The following is a 24939-nucleotide window of genomic DNA, read 5'->3' as shown; positions in this document are numbered from 1 at the left end:
TCTACTTTTTTATGAATTCTTTACCATTAATTTGCATGGCATAATTAAAATGAGCCTGCAACATTTCTTAATTTTGATGTTTGGGTGTTCTTTTGGGTTTCATGTTTTTCTTTATTTCAAGGGGAAGTAACTCATGTTTACTAAATTATTTGTTCTTTTCCGTCTATCTTAGGTATTACTTACAATTTTTGTTTTATAAAATTTACCAGTTGTAAGGTCATCAAAAGCATAGAGGCCCTGATGAGTGAATATTGATATATATATACTTTTACTGGATTTATATACCCAATATATTTCATATTTATTTAATAGAAACTTGGAATTATTAATGTTATGTGCATACATTTATATCTTAGTATATTGGTATGATGAGACTTATAATATTTCTGAATTTAAAGAGTTGCAGTTATGTCATTATAATTAAAGGGATGAGACTTTCATTTAAAGTTATAAATGATAATACATGTATTGATTGAAAATGTCCTGAAACTTGGATCAAGCAATATAATTGATAAAGTCTCAAAAAATTATATTTTGAATGGTTATTCTAATTTTTTTCTAACATGTGCATTGATTGAAAAGGACAGCTTCTGTCTTATCTATTTGTAATGGAGGGACACCGGTCTCAACCTTCAGGTCTCCTGAGTCAACCCGACAACAGACTTTACATTAGATAGTAGATTGTTACTAGTCCTTGAAAAAATTTGTACACTAAATTTTATAGTGGGTGATTTGTGCCACATGAAAACCAACAAAGTACAAAAAGTAACCGGGCGCCAGATGAAAACATGAAAATAAAATCTACCACAAAGTGGTTCGTTTGTTGCATTTTCATGTTTTCGCCCGGTGCCCTTGATGTAAAATACAAATCAGCCTTCATAACATTTCTTATCATAGATATTGTACATGTATAGCACAGTTATATTCACTTTCAAATTGACCTGTTATAAATAATGGCACATTCAATAACTGTCTTAGCCCTTTTTAGTAAAAATAATTATACAATAATAATTATATAAATTGTTATTTTAATTATATAAAGACTATGAGTATGTAAGGTTTTTTTTCTTATTTATTAATTAAGAATTAATTATCTGTTAATTTAAAAATCTATATATCTGTCACGGTTTAGAACTGTTCACTATTTAGGGGAGAAAATGTGTAAGCGGCCAGATAGCTCAATCGCTACAGCCGCGGTACATTATTCTGTGGGTCACAGGTTTGAGTTCTGGTCAAGCTGAAAGTTTTTCTAATCCTGTTACTGCAAATAACCATTAGTTTAATTTACTATGCTCTGTAAAACATCAGAAATTCAAGTACATGAATCAATATAGTGGGGAAAATGGTTTAGGTTTAGAACTGTTTCATTAATAAAGAGAAAATGTTGTAGCGGCCGGATAGCTCAGTTGGTCTTCTGAAGTCATGGGTTCGAGTCATGGTCAGGCAGTTTAAGTCAGGGTTTAGAAGTGGTTTTTCAACTGACACATGTTTGATTCATTTAATAGATTGCATTTAATTTGAAATGGACAAAGGCAGTATTGCGTGATACTTTTAAATCTACAAAAAAGCATTTGGTACAGTTGATCACACTATACTGCACATGAAGAAGTTCTTTTTTCTTCTTCTTCATGGAACTTCAAGCATCTGCCATATGTAATGACATTCTTGCATGGTTCAAGTCTTATCTCTGATAGCAGCTGGTGAATGTGGCTGGTACTCGTTCTCTCTGAATATCTATGGTGTCCCCCTGATGTTCATTTTAGGTCCTCTTTTATGTCTAATATATGTCAATGACATGTCTGCAAACCCTAAGCAATAAGCTTTTATTATATGCATAGGCACAAGTATCAGACCTGGGAAGAAAAAATATTACCAGATTGATAAAAAACCTGTGTTCATCTAAAAGTGTCACAAACCAAAAAAAAAAAATGTAAATGATGACCCCCTTTTAAAAATATATACTTAAAGTTAATAGTATATTTTTAAAGGGGGTCATTATTTACATATTTTTTTTTTGGTTTTTGACACTTTTAAGATGAACACAGATTTTTTATTAATCTGGTCATATTTTTTTTCCCAGGTGTGATACTTGTGCCTGTGATGATGACTCAGGTATCCTTGTATCTGGTAAAGTAAATCTTAAGATTGGTTTATTGACTATAAATTGTCTTTGCATCTTGGCAAGACAGAGTCTATTCTTTTTGGTTTAAGTTTCAACATAAACTGGACCAAGCCTCCAGGTCACATGAAATGGTACTGCTATAAAGTACACATCTTTTGTTAAGTATTTAGGTGCAAACCTGGATCAAATTCTTTTGGCGTCGCCCTTTGATGCTTTGCATCAATGCTTTTCTTGTTGTGTGTTGGAGAGATGTCATGGATCAGTTTGGAGGGTTGCAATTCAATTTTCAAGAAAGTTATTTGAAACCAGGGTGTTTTTTAAAGACCATGTTGAAACCTTTTTTTTTATTTTATTACAAAATATTGCCAATTTAAATAAAGTTATTTGTCATTTTTCATAAATATAGAATATTTAATATCTTATTATATTTATGATATTATAATTATCATCTTTCGTCCGATAAAGTAAGTACATTTGAAGAGAATGAAAATGAAATTCATCACCTTATATGTGATTATTACACACATGATAAGTTCTATGATCTTTTACTATATAATAAAATCTCTTAATTTCTATTTTAGTTGCATGCAGTTAAAGTTTAGCAACTGAACAACAATCGTAAGGAGATGACGAAGATATTGATTGAAATTATTCGTGAATTTATTAGACTAAACGGTTATTCGGAAGTCTTCGGTTATTATCAGGGATATTGTGAAACTTGAACAAAAAAAGTCGAAAATATTGACGTGGGTTTGATTTATAATGGAAACTGAGTTTACAGAAGGTAAGGCTTAGTTAACCTTTCAAAGTTATTTTATCAACATGGTTTTAAATCACAAAAGTAAAAACGTAAAAGAAATTCGTGAAAAATCTAAAGCAAAAACTCGCAAACATGTCAACATGGACAACATGAATAAGAGGATCCAAAATAATTTTCTGGTCTGTTTAGTCAGTTTTAAATCATTATCAGTGACAGTTTTACTTTTTCATTTATACAAATAAGAGTATTGTTGCGGTCGGTAAGCGGATTCTCGGTTAGTTCTGTTCTGTACGGACATAGTTAAGTAACCTGGAACTTTGTTATTGACTTAAAATAATGGAAGTGGGAAACGGACAAAAGCCCTCCCGGACAAAAGCCTTCACATCCAAAAATGACAAGGCGGACAAAAGCCCTCCCGTGAAAATGACAAGGCGGACAAAAGCCCTCCTGTGAAAATGAGAGAGTGGACAAAAGCCCTCCTGTGAAATTAACAAGGCGGACAAAAGCCCTCCCGTAACAAAATATATATGTATGTTACATACCTGTGGGTTTTTTTCAATGCACTCAAGATATTAAATTTGTAACATATATATTTGTTTTCGTTTTCTATTGGTCTAAGTATTTTTTATGAGCTAAAACCACCTTTCATTCAGAACATACCTTTCAGAAATGTTTAATGAGGTAATATTTTCTGAAACAAAGTCACTTTCTAAAGTTATTGACTCATTAAAAGGAACTTGGACTTTTGATTTTAGTTAATTTTAACTTCTTTTCATCATTTATTACACTATTAATCTTAATTTCACATGTAATCTTTCATTTTTACGTGAATAAATTATGCACTTACAACTTTAGTACTTATTATTCAGATGTCAGTCAGGAATGTACTCAAGCTCATACAAACACCCTTATGTCAATGGAAAACAAAATTATTCATGATTACAATTTTAATATGTGGAGTGCATTGAATTGAAAATACAAACTAATGTACAGATATGTATTTGCTGCGGGAGGGCTTTTGTCCGCCCTGTTATTTTCATGGGAGGGCTTTTGTGCGCCCTGCCATTTTCACAGGAGGGCTTTTGTCCGCCTTGTCAATTTCGCGGGAGGGCTTTTGTCCGCCTTGCCATTTTCACGGGAGGGCTTTTGTCCCCCTTGTCAATTTTGGACGAGAGGGCTTTTGTCCAGGAGGGCTTTTGTCCTACACTCAATGGAAGTGGCTAGTCATACAGGCCCGTACGGCTAGCCAAAAGTTCTAGCCGTATGTGAGTCACATATGGCTAGCTGTACGGGCTTGTGTGACTAGCCACTTCCTAAAATAATACCAGGAAGTCAAAGCCTGGGACTGTGAAGCGGGCCCAGGCTTTGAGTTTTGACTTGCCTGGCTATAGACTACATGTGTATATTCAAAATGAAATCAAATAAAAAACAATTTAAGAATATATAGAAATATATACCTATCAATGAAATTTTCAGTGTCAGTTCTAGTCGGGCACAGCCATTTTTAATGTGAGCCAACAGGCTTCGCGAAACTGCTGAAAAATTTGCCTGACATTCGGTCAGACAAACTTTCAATTCTTGTCTGACCGAAAGAACTTTTGTCTGACCGAATTTTTTCCCCCAAATTAAGTATATGGTAATACCTTGGTGTTTTTTTTTAAAGACATAACAACTTTTAAAGATTTGCAACACAATTTTATTCCCTTAAATAAAACATTAGTTTATCCTGATTGATGGACTCACAGGCGCTAGTCACATATATTCAAATATTTTACATAACCAGTCTATATATGTATATAATGATATATAGTATATAGCCCATATAAAACTTAAAAAAATTTGTTTCAAGCACCTGTGGATGGACTCTGTTTGGAAATCAAAACATTCATGATCAAAGCGGCCATTTTTCCATTTACCCACAAATTTTCTCGGCGGGCGCCTGGACTCGTATTCCTTTTGTTTCGCTTTTTTTAACCAGGTTTTCCGAAGGAAAAAACTGGTTATTAGATTGAGGTATGTCGGCGGGCGGGCGGACGGGCGGGCGGGCGGACGGGCGGGCGGGCGGCGGGCGGGCGTAAACAATTTCTTCTGTGCGCAACTCCTCCTACATTTCTCAACGGATTTTGACCAAACTTTCACAGAAGCTTTGTCATCAAGTGCCCTGGCGCATATTGTCGGGGTTTTGCGATTAGATAATATTTGACCTAATTATGGCCCTTTGTTTTTTTTCCTTATATAGAATATATAGTGAACAATTTCTTCTGAGCGCAACTCCTCCTACATTTTACAACGGATTTTGACCAAACTTTCTCAGAAGCTTTGTCATCAAGTGCCCTGACACATATTTGTCAGGGTTTTGCAATTGGTATATATTTGACCTAATTATGGCCCTTTGTTTTTTTTCATTATATAGAATATAAAGTGAACAATTTCTTCTGTGCGCAACTCCTCCTACATTTCTCAACGGATTTTGACCAAACTTTTACAGAAGCTTTGTCATCAAGTGCCCTGGCGCATATTGTCGGGGTTTTGCGATTAGATAATATTTGACCTAATTATGGCCCTTTGTTTTTTTTCCTTATATAGAATATATAGTGACAATTTCTTCTGTGAGCAACTCCTCCTACATTTCTCAACGGATTTTGACCAAACTTTCACAGAAGCTTTGTCATCAAGTGCCCTGGTGCATATTGTCGGGGTTTTGCGATTAGATAATATTTGACCTAATTATGGCCCTTTGTTTTTTTTCCTTATATAAAATATATAGTGAACAATTTCTTCTGTGCGCAACTCCTCCTACATTTCTCAACGGATTTTGACCAAACTTTCTCAGAAGCTTTGTCATCAAGTGCCCTGACACATATTGCCAGGGTTTTGCAATTGGTATATATTTGACCTAATTATGGCCCTTTGTTTTTTTTCCTTATATAGAATATATAGTGAACAATTTCTTCTGTGCGCAACTCCTCCTACATTTCTCAACGGATTTTTGACCAAACTTTCTTAGAAGCTTTGTTATCAAGTGCCTGGCACATATTGTCGGGGTTTTGTGATTGGATAATATTTGACTGAATTATGGCCCTTTGTATATTTTTTCCTTATACAGAATATATAGAGAACAATTTATTCTGTGCTCAACTCCTCCTACATTTCTCAACGGATTTTGACCAAACTTTCTTAGAAGCTTTGTTTTCAAGTGCCTGGCACATATTGTCTGGGTTTTGTGATTGGATAATATTTTACCGAATTATGGCCCTTTGTATATTTTTTCCTTATACAGAATATATAGTGAACAATTTCTACAGTGCGCAACTTCTCAATGGATTTTGACCAAACTTTCACAGAAGCTTTGTCATCAAGTGCCCTGGCGCTCACTAAATTCCCATGTTTCTTCCAAGACATCATTCAAGTATTTTTTTAAAAATGTGAACATACTTTTCTTGATATTGCACAAAACACCACACGCCAATATTGTTGACAAAAGAAAATGACAAGAGACGCAAAAATGCAAAAATTAAGCAAAAATAAAGTACTGTTTACCTTTCTAAAACATTTGGGAAAAAAAGGCGAATAGACAACATAAAATTTCTCAATCATTTTTGTTTGAGGAATATTAAAAAAGCCATAATTCCTCCTAAAAGTTCAATTAAAAACAAATGCCCCTTCATGACAAAGCTTCTGTGAAATATTTTGCTGAAAACCTGGTTGCATCGCATTGCGATGTTCCTTGTCTTCTTCATTGGATAGTTAACGATTTTTGCCGGGCGTAGCGCCAGCGTAATAATGTAGTAACACAGACATTTAAGTTATTGACAGTCGTATGTATCGGACACTTATAACGAAACGGCGAATCAAAACTCGTTTTACATTTTTTTATTCAAGGGAGAAAACTCGGTCTTGATCGGTCTTGGATATATCCCGGTATACGTACCGGACATAAGGTCCGGAACTCCGAAAAAAATATCGGACCGGCCTGATTTTTGCCGGACATGTCCGACGGTCCGGCAACTTTCGCGAAGCCTGGCCAATGGTAATAAGCAGGGTATTCCGATAACGAACAGTAGCAACTTTTCGGATTAATAATAATAGTCAAGTATTCCGAGTGAAAACAGATCCGGAAGCAATACATGAAATACCGAATGACACCTTTAAAACGGAAAAAAATGAACGATTTATTAACCAACTTCCTCCGTTCATAGTCTTTGCCTAATTTTATATTATGAAAAAGGCAGAGACTCAAAGCGCGCTTGATTTACTTACACCATGAAATAGTCTATTATAATTGTTCATTTTTATTCTATATTTTCCGTTTAAAAAGTGCCATTTGGTATTTTATGCACTGCTTCCATTTATTCTGGTTCCCTGCCCTATTATGGACCTTTTTGGTTCTTATAAAAGTGTGCAGGACACCAGTCTACACATCCGTTTTCAGTCAGAATTCCTCGGTTTTATCGTTATCTTGTAATTCAAAAAGTTGCGATGTGTCTGTTCAGTTGATTACAATTATTACAAGGCAGACACTCAACCCAATAAAGAGTTAACCCAACAGCAAGGCTATAACTGTATCATCACTACACTTATCCCCGGCAACTTACAAAGTACAACCATATCTACTGTTCAGCTTCTAATATTATGGGACTTCCTGTCTGTAATTGATTGAAAGTTCTTCACTCACACAAATGACATGCTAGAAGTAATGTCATGTGTTTTTTCAACCTTGTCACCATTATAGTAAATCATTAAAATCTACAGGCACTGTCCATGATCTGAACCCTAGACCTCTCAGTAACAAGGTGGACACTCAACCATGTTTGACACTTTGGGTTAACCAAACAGCAAGACTGTTGAAAATGGCCTGTAACTTGTGTTTTCATTTCAACAAAGTATATAAAATCTAAAATGTAGAACTTTGGTAATTATATATTGAACACAACTTCTTTCTAAACTTATGAAGCTTCTGAGGTGATAATTGTTTTTTTAAAAATAATTTTGCAAAGATGCACATGTCATCTTCATCAGTCATTTAAGTTCAAATATGATAACCAGGGTTCTCACTAGGACTTTAAAACATGGAGTCCATGGACTCCCAATCCTGAAAAAGTTGAGTCCAAAAGCGCGTCGCAATTAATGTTTACAGATTAGTCATTCAATGTTCACAATAGCATTGCAGATATTTTGAATCTTCATGGGACTCCAAAGTTTATAGTTATTCAAAAGAAACTATGAAATACATAGTATAATTATTGTTTTGTTGTTAATATTGAATTAAAATATTGTTGAAATATTAATTATGAAATTATTTCATTATACGAGGGATGATCAAAAATTAACCGGACTTTGTAAATGATTCTTTATCTGTCAAATGAATATACATAAAAATAAACGGAAAATAAATCGGCAGGGTTCTCGGGGACGCTTATTTCGGCGTCCCGGTACGCATGTTTATTACAGCTGGACGCAAATATTTCAGAGCAAGGATTCCACGTACGCTTAATTTTGCCCGGGGACGCATAAACATTACCGATTGTTTACAACCACAAATACACAAGTGCGTCAGCGCGTTTCAGTCTATAGGTAGGCGGTCCTATGCACATCGCCCCGTGAAGCGATTAGCCAATCAGCGATAACGCTAACGATCATTATCACGCAATAGTGCTCAGACTAATGTATACACAAGCTGTACAGTACATGTAATTGCCAGATATAAAACGAGGTGATAATTTTATATCTTTGATCAACAGTTGATTGGAAAATTAGCAAATTTTACCGACAAAAGTATAAAATTATCGACTATTTACGCTTCAAGTTTAAAGACTGTTTTCTCAAATTACAAATGAGTGTAATTTTGAATGATTGTCGAATATTTTCGGCATTTTCTAGGCACAATTTTGTTTTAGTTTCATTCTTGCAAAAAACTTTCGATAAGACTATTAAGAATTTGAGATATTGTGCCGAAATGTCAGGACAACAAACCAAAATACACATACGCTTTTCTTTGATATTTAGATTCTATCCCAAAATTGATCCCGAACATCGGCGATTTCACGTTCGCCAGAAACCCTAAAATTTCGCAAAAATTCTCGGTTTCCAAGCCAAACATGCGAATGAATTGTTCCTTTATTATTTAATCCACATTAAATTTTTTAATATCGATCTTCAATTTGCCCCCTTTTGAAGAAATTTGCTAAAATAATTGTCGATCGAATAAATATCTTACACACTGTTTGAAGCTGTACACGATTTTCCTGTTCATTCCGCTAAACACTGCTGATATACATTTACGTTTTTTTTTTACAAATATAAACTTTTTGTCTTTAGAGTGGACTTATTTAACCTGAATAAAATTTGATTTGGTATAAAAGTGAAAAAAACAAAACGATTTCCATGTGTTGATGCATTATAATGAAATAATTTCATAATAAATATCAACAACAAAACAATAATTATACTATGTAGTTCAGAGTTTCTTTTGAATAACTTTAAACTTTGGAAGTCTCTTGAAGATTCAAAATATCAGCAATGCTATTGTGAGCATTGAATAACTAATCTGTAAACATATTAATTGCGACACGCTTTTGGACTCCAACTTTTTCAGGGTTGGGAGTCCATGGACTCCATGTTTTAAAGTCCTAGTGAGAACCCTGAATCGGAATCTATCCCCTTAATGATACAAAAAAATCAACAAGAAATATTTACAAAGAAAAAAGTTATGCTGTTATTGGCATGTACATGTAAAGCAATGCGGCGCACGGTATTACTTAAAAAAATGACGTTCACAACGTCACAAGCGTAATGTCCTTAACGGTACAGCGGTTTACTCATTCATGAAGTAGCCCAATACGATGTACACATGTTGTTGATGCGGCGAATCCGCTGCATACAAGTCGTTATCATATTGTATTGTAATAGCATGGATGATGATAAAGAGCTCCTGTAATGACGCAAACTTCTATTTTTTCCCTCTGTAACTTGATTGCTGGAAAAATCGCACATGCAATAAACTATATTATGTATTACAAATAATGTAAAATAATGTTGCTGAATAATAATGTATCATATATACGAGAAAATAAAAGAATAATACAAATAAGAACAAAATTTTACTTATTTTTAAAATAAGTAAAACACATAGCCGATTTTGAACCGTGACTGTTAACTTGTTGACACAATTTCTCCATAAGACATGTAAGACTACTACGTAAAATTATAAAATAATTTATACTATTTCAGTCTATTGTAAACCAAGAATACAATATATGTAATAAATGCATTAACAATTATCATTTTAAAATTCTTAGAGTTGACTGCACCGTCTCGTAGCTACAGTCGAACATCATTGACAATGTCCGCAGTCAATCAACTGTCATTTTTCAACGTCTCGGCGATTGACGTCACCGACGTCCTTGAAAATTTCTTCTTTCTGTCTCTCCCTAATTTGTTTTCTATTTCTCTATTACCCTTTCTTAACCCTTTATGCTAATCAAAAACTACGCTGTGTCTTCCTGGAACTTTTCCCTTGATAGCCATAATCTTTTTCTAAGTTTTAAACAATTTCTCTCTTTACTTTTGACAAACCTTTCTTATTGATCGAGTTTCAAGACGTTCCGACGACATAGTTTTAATGCGAGTATTTCTTTAACAAGTGACGTTTGAATTGTGATTGCAAATATAAATATGTCTAAAATGAAGTCATTTTTTCTGACAACGTCAACGATATGGTTCATGACGTTTTGGCGTATTTTGAAATCTAAATGTGCCATATTTTAAAATATACGCAATATAAAGCGCTTGGTGTCAACGCGACTTTACGCATTGCGCCGGGTATGCGTTACCATGGTTTTTGAATTCACTGTGACGGACATGCTATTGGCGTTATCAGATTAGATATAGCACCAGGTTACAGGTATTGTTTTCCGATTAAGTGTGATATATAACAATAAGTGATAGGTTGAAAATTCTTCAATTGACAGTCACAGTCCGGTTTATTTTTGATCATCCCTCGTAATGCATCAACACAGGGAAATCGTTTTTTGTTTTTCACTTTTATACCAAATCAAATTTTATTCTGGTTAAATAAGTCCACTCTAAAGACAAAAAGTTTATATTTGTGAAAAAAAAAACGTAAATGTATATAGGCAGCGTTTAGCGGAATGAATAGGAAAACCGTGTACAGCTTCACACAGTGTGTAAGAGATTCATCCGATCGACAATTATTTTAGCAAATATCACAGGCGCTAGTCACATAATCAAATATTTTACATAATCGGTCTATATATGTATATAAAGATATCTTTATATACATATATAGACCGATTATGTAAAATATTTGATAATGTGACTAGCGCCTGTGGCAAATATCTTCAAAAGGGGGCAAATTGAAGATCGATATTTAAAGATTTAATGTTGATTAAATAATAAAGGAACAATTCATTCGCATGTTTGGCTTGGAAACCGATAATTTTTGCGAAATTTTAGGGTTTCTGGCGAACGTGAAATCGCCGCTGTTCGGTTGAATCTAAATATCAAAGAAAAGCGTATGTGTATTTTGGTTTGTTGTCCTGGTATTTCGGCACAATATATTAAATTCTTAATACTCTTATATAAAGTTTTTGCAAGAATGAAACTAAAGCAAAATTGTGCCTAGAAAATGCCGAAAATATTAAACAATCATTCAAAAATTACACTCATTTGTAATTTGAGAAAACAATAGTCGATAATTTTATCCTTTTGTCGGTAAAATTTGCTAATTTCCAATCAACTGTTGATCAAAGATATAAAATTATCACGCGTGTTATGTCTGGTAATTTCGTGTACTGTACAGCGCGTGTATACATTGGTCTGATCACTATTGCGTGATAATGATCGGAAGCGTTATCGCTGATTGGCTAATGGCTTCACGGGTCAATGTGCATAGGACCGCCTACCGACACGCGCTGACGCATTTTGTGTATTTGTGGTTGTAAACAATCGGTAATGTTTATACATCCCCAGGCAAAATTAAGCGTACCTGGAATCCTTGCTCTGAAATATTTGTGTCCAGCTGTAATTAACATGCGTACCGGGACGCCGAAATAAGCGTCCCCGAGAACCCTGATGATAACTATTGTTGTTTTATGTTTGCAGGTGAAGGTGGTGGCACACCTTTACAAGATGAGCCTGAATATGACTACAGTATTGAAGGGGTAAATAATCTCCTGAGATGTTTAATTGTTATAAATTTGAAATATTATATTACTTTTCATGTTGTCAGTGCTTGGCATTTGTAAGACATTTTGATATCTGCTTATATGTAATATTATAATCTAATATCACAGCATATAAATGTTCACTTGGGGAAAATATGTACATGTAAGCACTGCAGCCTTATAGCTCAGTTGATCCTTCAATAATACAAGAGTTGGGGGATATAGTCCTGATACAGCTTCACATTTTCATTGTTTGACATTTATATTTTACAATTTACAACACACTGGTTGGGGAGATAACTTCGGCTGGTTGATAAACTCTGCTTTTTATAATTTAATCGAGTTATCGGCTTTTTAGCTCACCTGAGCAATGCTCAGGGTGAGCTATTGTGATCGCCCTGTGTCCGTCGTCCGTCGTCGTGCGTCGTCAACTTTTCACATAAACAACATCTCCTCTGAAACCAATGACTGCACATCAACCAAACTTTACAGAAATGATCCTTGGGTGGTCCCCTTTCAAAGTTGTTCAAATGGTTCCGGTCTGTTGCATATGTAGGTCACAGGGCCAGAAAAGGATTTCAAAAAACACAAAATTAAAAAATCTTCTTGTCTGAAAGTACATGGGCCAGAGCTTTGATTTTTGGTATATGGTATCATCTATGGGTCCTCTACCAAAGTTGTTCAAATTTCCATGTGTTGATGCATTATAATGAAATAATTTCATAATAAATATCAACAACAAAACAATAATTATACTATGTAGTTCAGAGTTTCTTTTGAATAACTTTAAACTTTGGAAGTCTCTTGAAGATTCAAAATATCAGCAATGCTATTGTGAGCATTGAATAACTAATCTGTAAACATATTAATTGCGACACGCTTTTGGACTCCAACTTTTTCAGGGTTGGGAGTCCATGGACTCCATGTTTTAAAGTCCTAGTGAGAACCCTGAATCGGAATCTATCCCCTTAATGATACAAAAAAATCAACAAGAAATATTTACAAAGAAAAAAGTTATGCTGTTATTGGCATGTACATGTAAAGCAATGCGGCGCACGGTATTACTTAAAAAAAATGACGTTCACAACGTCACAAGCGTAATGTCCTTAACGGTACAGCGGTTTACTCATTCATGAAGTAGCCCAATACGATGTACACATGTTGTTGATGCGGCGAATCCGCTGCATACAAGTCGTTATCATATTGTATTGTAATAGCATGGATGATGATAAAGAGCTCCTGTAATGACGCAAACTTCTATTTTTTCCCTCTGTAACTTGATTGCTGAAAAAAATCGCACATGCAATAAACTATATTATGTATTACAAATAATGTAAAATAATGTTGCTGAATAATAATGTATCATATATACGAGAAAATAAAAGAATAATACAAATAAGAACAAATTTTACTTATTTTTAAAATAAGTAAAACACATAGCCGATTTTGAACCGTGACTGTTAACTTGTTGACACAATTTCTCCATAAGACATGTAAGACTACTACGTAAAATTATAAAATAATTTATACTATTTCAGTCTATTGTAAACCAAGAATACAATATATGTAATAAATGCATTAACAATTATCATTTTAAAATTCTTAGAGTTGACTGCACCGTCTCGTAGCTACAGTCGAACATCATTGACAATGTCCGCAGTCAATCAACTGTCATTTTTCAACGTCTCGGCGATTGACGTCACCGACGTCCTTGAAAATTTCTTCTTTCTGTCTCTCCCTAATTTGTTTTCTATTTCTCTATTACCCTTTCTTAACCCTTTATGCTAATCAAAAACTACGCTGTGTCTTCCTGGAACTTTTCCAAAAACAGAAATGATCCTTGGGTGGTCCCCTTTCAAAGTTGTTCAAATGGTTCCGGTCTGTTGCATATGTAGGTCACAGGGCCAGAAAAGGATTTCAAAAAACACAAAATTAAAAAATCTTCTTGTCTGAAAGTACATGGGCCAGAGCTTTGATTTTTGGTATATGGTATCATCTATGGGTCCTCTACCAAAGTTGTTCAAATTTTGTCCCTAGTGTCAAAATTGGCCCCGCCCCGGGGGGTCATAGGTTTTTCCTTATATGTCTATAGGTAAATCTAAAAAAATCTTCTTCTCTGATTTGGCAAAGGCTACAGATTAGATATTTGGCATGAAACATTGTGTAGTAGACCTCTATCAAGATTGTTCAAATAATGGCCCTAGGGTCAAAATTGGCCCAGCCCTGGGGGTCATTGATTTTCATTACATACATATAGTGAAAAACTTGAAAAATCTTCTGGTCTGAAAGTAAATGGCCTAGAGCTTTGATTTTGGTATATGGTATCATCTATGGGTCCTCTACCAAAGTTGTTCAAATGTTGTCCCTAGTGGCAAAATTGGCCCTGCCCCGGGGGGGGTCATAGGTTTTTCCTTATATGTATATAGTAAAATCTAAAAAATCTTCTTCTCTGATTTGGCAAAGGCTACAGATTAGATATTTGGCATGAAACATTGTGTAGTAGACCTCTATCAAGATTGTTGAAATAATGGCCCTAGGGTCAAAATTGGCCCCGCCCCGGGGGGGTCATTGATTTTCATTACATACATATAGTGAAAACTTGAAAAAATCTTCTGGTCTGAAAGTAAATGGCCTAGAGCTTTGATATTTGGTCTATGGTATCATCTGAAGGTCCAATACCAAAGTTGTACAAATTTTGTCCCTAGTGTCAAAATTGGCCCCGCCCCGGGGGGTCATAGGTTTTTCTAATATGTATATAGTAAAACATAAAAAAATCTTCTTCTCTGAATTGGCAAAGGCTACAGGTAAGATATTTGGCATGAAACATTGTGTGGTAGACCTCTACCAAGATTGTTCAAATAATGGCCCTCGGGTCAAAATGGCCCCGCCCTCAGGGGTCATTGATTTTCATTATATACATATAGTGAAAACTTGAAAAATCTTCTGGTCTGAAAGTAAATGGCCTAGAGCTTTGATATTTGGTCTATGGTATCATCTATAGGTCCAAAACCAAAGTTGTTCAAATTTTGTTCCTAGAATTAAAATCTGCCCCGCCCTGGGGGTCATTGATTTTCCCTATATGTATATAGTAAAAACTTAAAAAATTTTCTTTTAAAGAACCCAAAGAGCTAGAGCTAAGATATTTAGCATGAAACATCTTCTAATGGGTGTCTATCAAGTTTGTTCAAATAAAAGCCCTGGGGTCAAAATTGGCCCCGCCCCAGGGGGTCATTGATTTTCCCTATATGCATATAGTAAAAACTTAAAAAAATTTCTTTTAAAGAATGCAAAGAGCTAGAGCTAAGATATTTAGCATGAAACATGTTCTAATGGATGTCTACCATGTTCGTTCAAATAAGAGCCCTGGGGTCAAAATTGGCCCCGTCCCGGGGGTCATTCATTAGCTCGACTTTTTTTTTTTTAGATATATACATATTATATATATACATACATATATATATATATACATATATATATATATATGTATATATATATATACATATGTAATTTATATATAGATATATTATATATATACAATATACATACATACATACATACATACATATATATATATATATATTATCTGCACACTTGTATCTTAAGTGATCCCACGCAGGGGAAAGTATAACTGTATTGAATTTAATTATCTCCCTTTATATATATATATACATACATACACACACACACACACACTTATATATATATATATATATATATATATATATATATAAGTGTGTGTGTGTGTAATATATATATACATAAAAAATCTTCTTTTTAAAAAACCCAATAAGCTAGACCTTAGATGTTTAGCATGAAATATCTTCTAATGGGTGTCAACCAAGTTTGTTCAAATAAAAGCCCTTGGGTTTAAACTGGCTCGCTCCGGGGGCCTATATACAGGTGAGCGACTTTGGGCCATCATGGCCCTCTTGTTCAATGTTCTCAAGCTCACCATCTCGTACGAACGCTGGAATTCGACAATATCTGGAAAGTTTGGTAAGATATTTAAAAAATAGCACACACTTTTACCCGTTTGTTTACAAATCATGCCTATAAATAGTACCGGAAATCAGATTGCTGTAAGCATGCACAGTAGATGCTCATTTTGAGGCCCGTACAGGGTTACTTTTTATGAGTCCCGGTCAGGCTGCACATTTTTCTCACCCTATGACATACTTAAAAAAAACAAATAAAAAAAAAAAAACAACAACAACAACAAAAAACATATTTACGTTTAAATGAATTATATGTTACATAGTACGTTGCATATTTAATATCATGTTATCATAGATACATGATTGTATTCATTATACTAACGTAATTCTCAAAAATTCTGATAAAAAATATTTTTTTATTTGGCATATATGACTAGCAAAGGAATAATAAAATGTCTAAACATGTTATTCTACATTTTGATTTACTCATTAAAAATGATTTAAGAAAAAAAACAAACAGCAGGAATTGTCTACTCGCGCGTGTTAAAAATGTCCTTTTACGTACTTCTTCCAGGGCCTCTCAAAATTACCCGTTTTGTTTCTAAATATAACTTTTATGGTGATACAGGAATATCGAAGAGCTGAAGTTTATTATGGTGCAAGATTCATCAGAATACGTAAACAAATAAATGAAATATGCCTCAAAAACCCCGATTTTCGCCGAGTTTATCTCCCAAACCAGTAATGATATGTTGCATTTTGCAATTAGAAAGAAATAACTAATATACTTATATCAGAATACTTATATCAGAGTGAAAAAAATGTGCATATTAATATTATGTATGAAAAAATGTGTATTTAATATTGTACACACTTCAGTTTGAATTTCTCTTTGATACTTAAAAGAAGTAAGGTGAAAAACCATTTTATTTTGTAGGGTGAGCAGAATGCAGAAAGTGATTTCAGGAAAGAGGAAGAGATGGAACAAGGTATAGCAGGAATCCCTAAATATCTTAAATGGACTTGTCCATATTTTAATATGGACTAGGCCATTCATCACTTTTAGGGAAATTTTCAAAATACTTTCATGATTGAATTTTGAACTGTCCATGCTGTTTAAACTTGGTCTGCATGGGTAAAAATGTGTGGTCAGTAGGTTAAAAGGCTGAAAATATCACAAAGATCTTTAAGGTCTCCTCTTCTCTTAACCCATTACTTCATGAGCATTTTGTGAAAAATGGCTGTTTTCATTGAAAAGTCTCCCGTTACAAGTTCAAATTGCTATAATACTATAAAAACTGCTTCAACACTAATCAAACTTGGCACAAATGTTGACTGGACCATTGCACTTGCAACAACATGCTCATGCTTAAATTTTCTGTTACCATGGCAACGAGGGGACATCTCAAAATTGCCAAAAATCACTATTTTGCGTTGATTTTTTCCATCAAAATTGATTTCAAAGTGCTGCACTTTCTCAATGGATTGAGATAGAGTCAAATGCTTTTCACCGTTGGTTACACGTTACCTTATGATCAATCTGGGGTCATTTACAGCCTCTCACAAGCCCAAAATTTTTCTTGGCGATGAGGGGAACTCCGCCCCCCTTCAAACCCCCCAAACAGAAGGGGGCACATCCCCCTTCTGGCAACCCCCTGATGTATCTTTTGGTTGGGGGGCCGCGCCGAAAAAGAGGTCACTTTTTTTAACAACATTTCTCAAACAAAAACAAGTGTTTGGGGCCTAAATAAGGCATTTTTTCATCATTTGAGACAACAAAAAGGGGGGGGGGGTGAAAAAGGCGTTAAAAGGCGTGTATATGAAGTAATGGGTTAAAAGATAGATAGACATATGAACATTCTCAGCAGGGCTTCCATTATATTCCAAAATTTGGAAGTCAGAAAGTGCAAAATGTCTAACATTGGAAATCACACTATTTAGGTTAAGGAGGAAAACCATAATATCTTGGAAGTCATAGCCAATATCAAGGAGTAAATGACTCCCAAACTTCCACTAATGGATGCCCTGATTCTCAGGATCTTTCTGAATTTTAAAATATACATGTACAATGTAGATTTTTTATATATTTAACTATAGCTGTATTCAAAAGAAATGCAAAATCTCTACAAATATCTTAAATTATTTAGGCGAAGAAATAAGCTAGAGCTTTTTTGAAAAAACTTTTTTATGCTTTGAAGCTATACATTTGTAATACAACTAATTTATATTATCTTTTTAGGGGAAACTTCACAGTCAGATGGAGAACAAGAAAACATGTCAGTGAACAGTGGACCACGATCTCCTGACGATGTTTCACAGTCTCCGATTGGTTCACCCTCTTCCCCTAAATCTCCAGGCTATTCTAATGATGAAGATGGTCCTGGTTCACCTGGCTCCCCAACACAACACTCCTTGAATGGTAGCCCTGGCTCTCCACAGTCTCCAGGTGAAGGAAGAAGTCAAGGTTCTACAGACCCAACTTACAGTCAAACAGAATCTCCAAGTGGGCCTGCGTCACCTACAGATGAAACAATGCTACCCGACTCTAATGCTGATAATGTCAGTGCCCCAGATTCCCCAGCTGGTAGTGATGCTGAAATGGAACAGCCTGCTTCACCCATTGGAAGTGCACCTGGGTCACCTTTAGATAGAAGTAGGTCACCATCACCTGCAGGGAGTGCACCTGGGTCACCTGTAGAAAGAAGTAGGTCACCATCACCCACAGGGAGTGCACCTGGGTCACCGGTAGAAAGAAGTAGGTCACCATCACCTGCAGGGAGTGCACCTGGGTCACCTGTAGAAAGAAGTAGGTCACCATCGCCCATAGGGAGTACACCTGGGTCACCTGTAGAAAGAAGTAGGTCACCGTCACCTGCAGGAAGTGCACCTGGGTCACCTGATCAAGATAGAAGTAGATCTCCTTCCCCTGCAGGAAGTGCTAGAAGTAGGTCACCAAGTCCAGCAGGTAGTGCTGGAAGATCAAGGTCAAACTCGCCTGCTGAGGGTCAGAGAAGTAGGTCAGGCTCCCCTGCTGGTTCTCCTGCAGGAAGCCCAACAAGAAGTAGATCAGGAAGTCCAACAAGTCAGAAAAGTAGGTCAAGGTCAGGAAGTCCAGCTAGAAGTCAATCAAGAAGCCCTGTTAGAAGTAGGTCAGGGAGTCCAGCAAGTCAAAGGTCAAGATCTGGAAGTCCAGCAGACAGAAGAAGTAGGTCAAGATCTGGAAGTCCAGCAAGCAGAAGAAGTAGGTCAGGGTCAGGTAGTCCAGCAAGCAGGAGAAGTAGGTCAGGGTCAGGAAGTCCAGCAAGATCAAGGTCAGGTTCTCCAGCAAGAAGTAGGTCAGGTAGTCGTGACAGTCGTAGAAGTAGGTCAAGGTCAAGATCATCTGCAGGAAGTGGTCGCAGTAGAAGTAGATCTGGTTCAAGAGCTAGTGGAGGGAGCAGGTAAAATAGGAAGATTGACCTCATTTTTCTCCCCAGCCATTTAGTTAGTTTATAATATTCTCATGTTCTATTACATGAATGTAATTTTAATAACATTAAAGAAGAACCTGTATGTTATTTGAGGACTAATAACCTCTTGATTTATAGACTTGGAAGAAGTTTCTGTTATAAAAAAACATCAGATAAGAAGTGGGTTATGAATTAAGAATGCAATTATTGCTTTAAGAGATTATTTGATGCACTGCACTAGGTACACATTATCATTATTGTTTTAAAAGTAGAGTACATGTGTGTATACAGTAGGTGGATCATGTAATATGATAGAAAAATATAATGAAACATTTTCCTATTTCTGTACTTGTTAAGCTCCTTAAAAGCTGAAAATGAAGATTTGTATTTTTTAACATCTCTCGTACAACTAAACAATTGCAACAGAATTTTTTTTTATATTGCTGATTCCTTATTATCAGATCCCGCAGTAGAAGTCGTAGTGGGTCAAGGGCTGGAAGTGGGACACCTCCGTATTCTCCACTTGGAAGTAGAGGGAGTGGCAGTCCTCCAGGGTCACCTGCAGGTAGTGACAGGTAAGTTTAACCTGCATTTAATACTGTCTGTAAAACTATATATGTATACTGTATGTCAAAATTTTCTCTTCTACTATTTATAGATTTAAAGAGACTGTCATTATATTCTGTTTCATCAACCAGTTATTATTCTCTACAGCTAAATCTTGAACATGAAAATTTATGATAATCTTGCAACATGAGGGTTAAAGATATTTACAGTCAATTCTTTTTCAACATGCTTTTATGGATAAAGAATTATGTTTTGGCTGAGAGGTGTTATTTTAGATAGGCTAAATTTATGGTATCATACATAGAGGAAATTCATTAATGCTGTTGTTTTAAGGAGAATATTACTTTAAAGGGGTTGCATTGTTGTAATATTCCTGATAATTATAATGATATATATATTTCAGGGGAGGATCTGATGGGGAGAAAGCTAAAGGTAGTGGTGATGAGAGTGATAAAGAGTAAGTAACTTTATTACCCTTACTTTCTGATCAGCTAACATCCATGAAGCCATTAATAGACTGTTTTTATACACCTGAAAAAAATATTGATAATTGAAATAAAACATGTTCTGGACAAGTGTAATGAATTTCTTCTCTTATCCAAAAAATATTTTGATAATTTTAAACAATTTGCATGTGGGCGTATATTGCCCCACCTATGTGGTGGTCTATATTTTAAAGTGGCTCAACTGAGTTTTTTTATGGGGCTGAATTTGTTTTTTTCTGAAATTTTTTTTTACATTTAATGTATGTTTAAACCAATAATATATATGCAACTTTCAGCTCATTCTCTCTGTTATACCGAAATAACAATAATAATGAAGCGCTCTTAGAGTTGGTTTTAACTCAAATCAGGCTAAAAAATCACACAAAATATCAGTTAACCGACATTAACTATATATTACAGTGATCTCGTTGGCGATATTTAAATGACATTTACTATATATTACAGTGATCTGGTTGCCGATATTTTAACGGACATTTACTATATTTTACAGTGATCTGGTGGGCGATATTTTAACCAACATTTACTATATTTTACAGTGATCTGGTGGCTGATATTTTAACCAACATATACTATATTTTACAGTGATCTGGTGGCAGATAATTTAACTGACATTTACTATATTTTACAGTGATCTGGTGGCAGATAATTTAACCGACATTTACTATATTTTACAGTAATCTGGTGGCAGATAATTTAACCGACATTTACTATATTTAACAGTGATCTGGTGGCTGATATTTTAACCAACATATACTATATTTTACAGTGATCTGGTGGCAGATAATTTAACCGACATTTACTATATTTTACAGTGATCTGGTGGCAGATATTTAAATGACATTTACTATATATTACAGTGATCTGGTTGCCGATATTTAAATGACATTTACTATATTTTACAGTGATCTGGTGGCAGATATTTAACCAACATTTACTATATTTTACAGTGATCTGGTTGCCGATATTTAAATGACATTTACTATATTTTACATTGATCTGGTGGCAGATATTTAACCGACATTTACTATATTTTACAGTGATCTGGTGGCAGATATTTTAACCAACATTTACTATATATTACAGTGATCTGGTGGCAGATATTTAACCAACATTTACTATATATTACAGATATGGTGGCAGATATTTAACCAACATTTACTATATTTTACAGTGATCTGGTGGCAGATATTTAACCAACATTTACTATATTTTACAGTGATCTGGTGGCAGATATTTAACCAACATTTACTATATTTTACAGTGATCTGGTGGCAGATATTTAACCAACATTTACTATATTTTACAGTGATCTGGTGGCAGATATTTAACCAACATTTACTATATTTTACAGTGATCTGGTGGCAGATATTTAACCAACATTTACTATATTTTACAGTGATCTGGTGGCAGATATTTAACCAACATTTACTATATTTTACAGTGATCTGGTGGCAGATATTTTTGGTTCGAGTGACGAGGAGGAAGAATTTGAAGGTTTCGGTGAGGCAGATGTAGAGGCAACAGCTAGGAAGAAAAAGGAGAAAACAGGTGTGTACTATTAATTTCTGTTTTGCAGTTAATTTGTACCTTTTTTGTATTAAATGGATATTAAGTATCAATTTTCAACATAATGAACCTGATAGTCACAAGAGAGTTTCTGAAATGCTATGTGTGTATGTTTTAAATTCTAATCTGATCTGCATACAAAATGGCTTTTGAGTTGCTGAATAAAGAACGTCTTAGATACTTAATTTATGTCTAGAGAGAAATTTAGAAGGATGACTAAGAGTATGAAATTATGAAAAGATGTCGAGAAATTGTAAAGTAATAAAACATCTGATAATAATGTAAGACCTTATGTTTCATTATTATGTAAGTGTAGTTATAACAGTAGTTTTAAACATATTTATTTTACCAGGAGTGCGGAACAAGTTCTCGTAACTTATATTAATCACGTCAGAGTCTGCTTTTGGGAACCAGTACTGGTGTCATATTAGGAATCATGGTGGTGACACGAGTAGGGCTTGAACCCATGAACCCTCGGTTGAGAGGCAGACACCTAAACCGCTTGACCTCCACTCCACTTAGTTATTACAGTACTGCATTTAACAATTTAGATAATACCAAATTCTTTAAGTAATGATAACCGTGAGAAAAGTTCCGAAGTTTATTGTGTTTAACTGTTTATACAGCGATATTATCCGATGATGAAGGAGAAGGTATGGCAACAGGGGAGACAAGCGGTACTCCGGCACTACCAGAGTTATCTGATGATGAGAATGATGCAGCTGCTAGGAGAGATGGGGACGGAGAAGGACAGTAAGTTGTTATGTAGTAATAAATGAGCCGCGTCACGACAAAACCAACATAATGGGTATGCGACCAGCATGGATCCAGACCAGCCTGCGCAACCACGCAGTCTGATCAGGATCCATGCTGTTCGCTATCAGTTTCTCTACTTGTAATAGAGTAGGTAAGCGAACAGTATGGATCCTGTTCAGACTGCACAGATGCGCATGCTGCTCTGGATCCATGCTGGTCGCAAATGCACTATGTTGGTTTTGTCATGACGCGGCTTTTGTGTTCCTTGGTGTGAGAATATGCTTTAATTGTTGTCATTCCTATTACCATCGTTGAATTTGAATATAAGCATACAAATTATTTTCCTAAAAGATCTTACGAGACCTGGTGGCACATGATATTTACACATGATATATTTTTAAATGCTGGTTAAGTTTCCGTCCTTTTCATTTTTACACCTTTAGTAACTCACTCGTAAGCATTGATGGCTTGAGAATTGAGAAATTTTCTCATTAAATTGATTCATGAGTCAAAGTCCTGATGTGCGGAAGTTTTTACGCAAGTCCCTCAACTTTGACTTACCAAAGTTCTGCTATATTTGTTAATTTGTTTCTGTCTCTCAGTAAACAAACAAATGAATTATGATTTATTCTAATGCAACCCACATTTGTCCCAATTGAACATAGAAGAACCACAAGTGTGTATTATTATGCAATAAAATCACAGTTTGACTTTCTATATTTATTCTTTTGTGACGTAATCATTATACACATGACGTAACCACTAAAATGTGGTGTGCTGAAAATAAGTACGGAAACAAATCAGGCACAATTGAGGTTAATATCAAGGACGTCAGCATTTATATGTTGTTGTCATGTCAGAATCGAAATAATATATCCAAATCTGTGATTTTATTGCTTGATAAAATCACTGTTTGTTGTTCGGATGCGCATCATTATATCACTCTGGCTACGTCCTGGTGATATAATTCCTTGCATCCGAACTCCGAACAGTATTTTTATTGAGCGATAAAATCACTGGAATATATTATTTCTTCAATATTTTCATTACAGGGATATAGTATCAGACTTTGACCTGATGTTAGCGAAGAAGAAGAATGATATGCAGAATAGACGAAGAAAACGTAAAGATTTTGATCTTATTAATGACAGTGACGACCTTATCGCTGATATGATCAACAAAATGAAGGTCGCAGCAGAGGTATGATGTATAGGATATATATTTTTGATATTGACTAGTGAATATGGTTATTTATTACATAGGGCAATATTGTGTATAGACCTTTTATTACCCCTGTATTACATAATATTACACAATTGGTATTATACACGTTCCTTTGAAAGAGTGATTGGCAAGGTGGTATGTGCCAAACAGATTGACAGCTATTCTAGAATATCATACCACCTGGACGTTTTAGTACCATGACATAGTTAATCACATAAAATTATGAAAATCTTAATTTAGGGAACTTATACCAATCTCATCAACAGATATATTATACAATTTTGTGAAGTGACAAATAGTGTGACATGCATCTACATGTGTAACGAGGAATCGAATCAAATGTGTGTTATTACACTACCCATCTTAACTTCTCAAGATTTTGAACAATTATTTAAATATATAAATGTGGCGTAAAAAAAATTTTTTTTCACAGTCAAATCGGTTGCATAAAATCAGGATAACTGAAAACTTAAACAGTAAAAATACTGTCGTTGAATTTTCCTTTTGTTCTTTAACTCCTTTAAGATGCTTAAAGAAATTCTTAACTATACCTGAGGAAATACTTTTCCATACTGATAATACACATCAGGAATTGATATGTTGTTATGACAGGTATATACTTGAGGTGTATTTTAATTATTGTAATGTTAAAACTAGAAATATAAACTAGAAATATAAACTTCTGCTGTTATTGTTTTTCCAGGAGGATCGAGGATTGAACATGGAAAAAAAACCTGCCATCAGAAAACTAAAATATTTACCTGTAGTTGTCTCTCAATTAAAAAAGTAAGTCTCAGTTTATTGTTATTAAGTTAACACTTAACAGTAACATGCACGCACCAGAAGTGCTAAGCTTTTACCTCAAGCAA

The 24939-nt window shown here is 34.8% G+C and overlaps 1 protein-coding gene across 2 annotated transcripts in view; it reads left to right on the top strand.

Moving 5' to 3' along the window:
• Positions 1-2787: 2787 nt before the first annotated feature.
• Positions 2788-24939, top strand: part of LOC132724883 (protein IWS1 homolog) — a 28081-nt gene continuing 5929 nt past the window's right edge. Inside the window, exons 1-11 of one of the 2 annotated variants that reach the window (XM_060709854.1) lie at positions 2788-2906; positions 12006-12064; positions 16940-16991; positions 18242-19175; positions 19212-19442; positions 19913-20026; positions 20422-20475; positions 21966-22072; positions 22717-22843; positions 23899-24046; positions 24774-24856. In XM_060709854.1, coding sequence (XP_060565837.1) covers positions 2885-2906; positions 12006-12064; positions 16940-16991; positions 18242-19175; positions 19212-19442; positions 19913-20026; positions 20422-20475; positions 21966-22072; positions 22717-22843; positions 23899-24046; positions 24774-24856 — 1931 coding nt within the window. In that variant the 5' untranslated portion in view covers positions 2788-2884. Of the gene's footprint in view, positions 2907-12005; positions 12065-16939; positions 16992-18241; positions 19443-19912; positions 20027-20421; positions 20476-21965; positions 22073-22716; positions 22844-23898; positions 24047-24773; positions 24857-24939 lie in introns of both variants that reach the window. The other variant, XM_060709853.1, reaches the window with a different exon arrangement.

Source organism: Ruditapes philippinarum, unplaced genomic scaffold, assembly GCF_026571515.1.
Source record: "Ruditapes philippinarum isolate M1 unplaced genomic scaffold, ASM2657151v2 ctg713_1_1_1_1, whole genome shotgun sequence".
Taxonomy (NCBI): Eukaryota; Metazoa; Mollusca; class Bivalvia; order Venerida; family Veneridae; genus Ruditapes; species Ruditapes philippinarum.
This window is presented reverse-complemented; position numbering and strand designations above follow the sequence as displayed.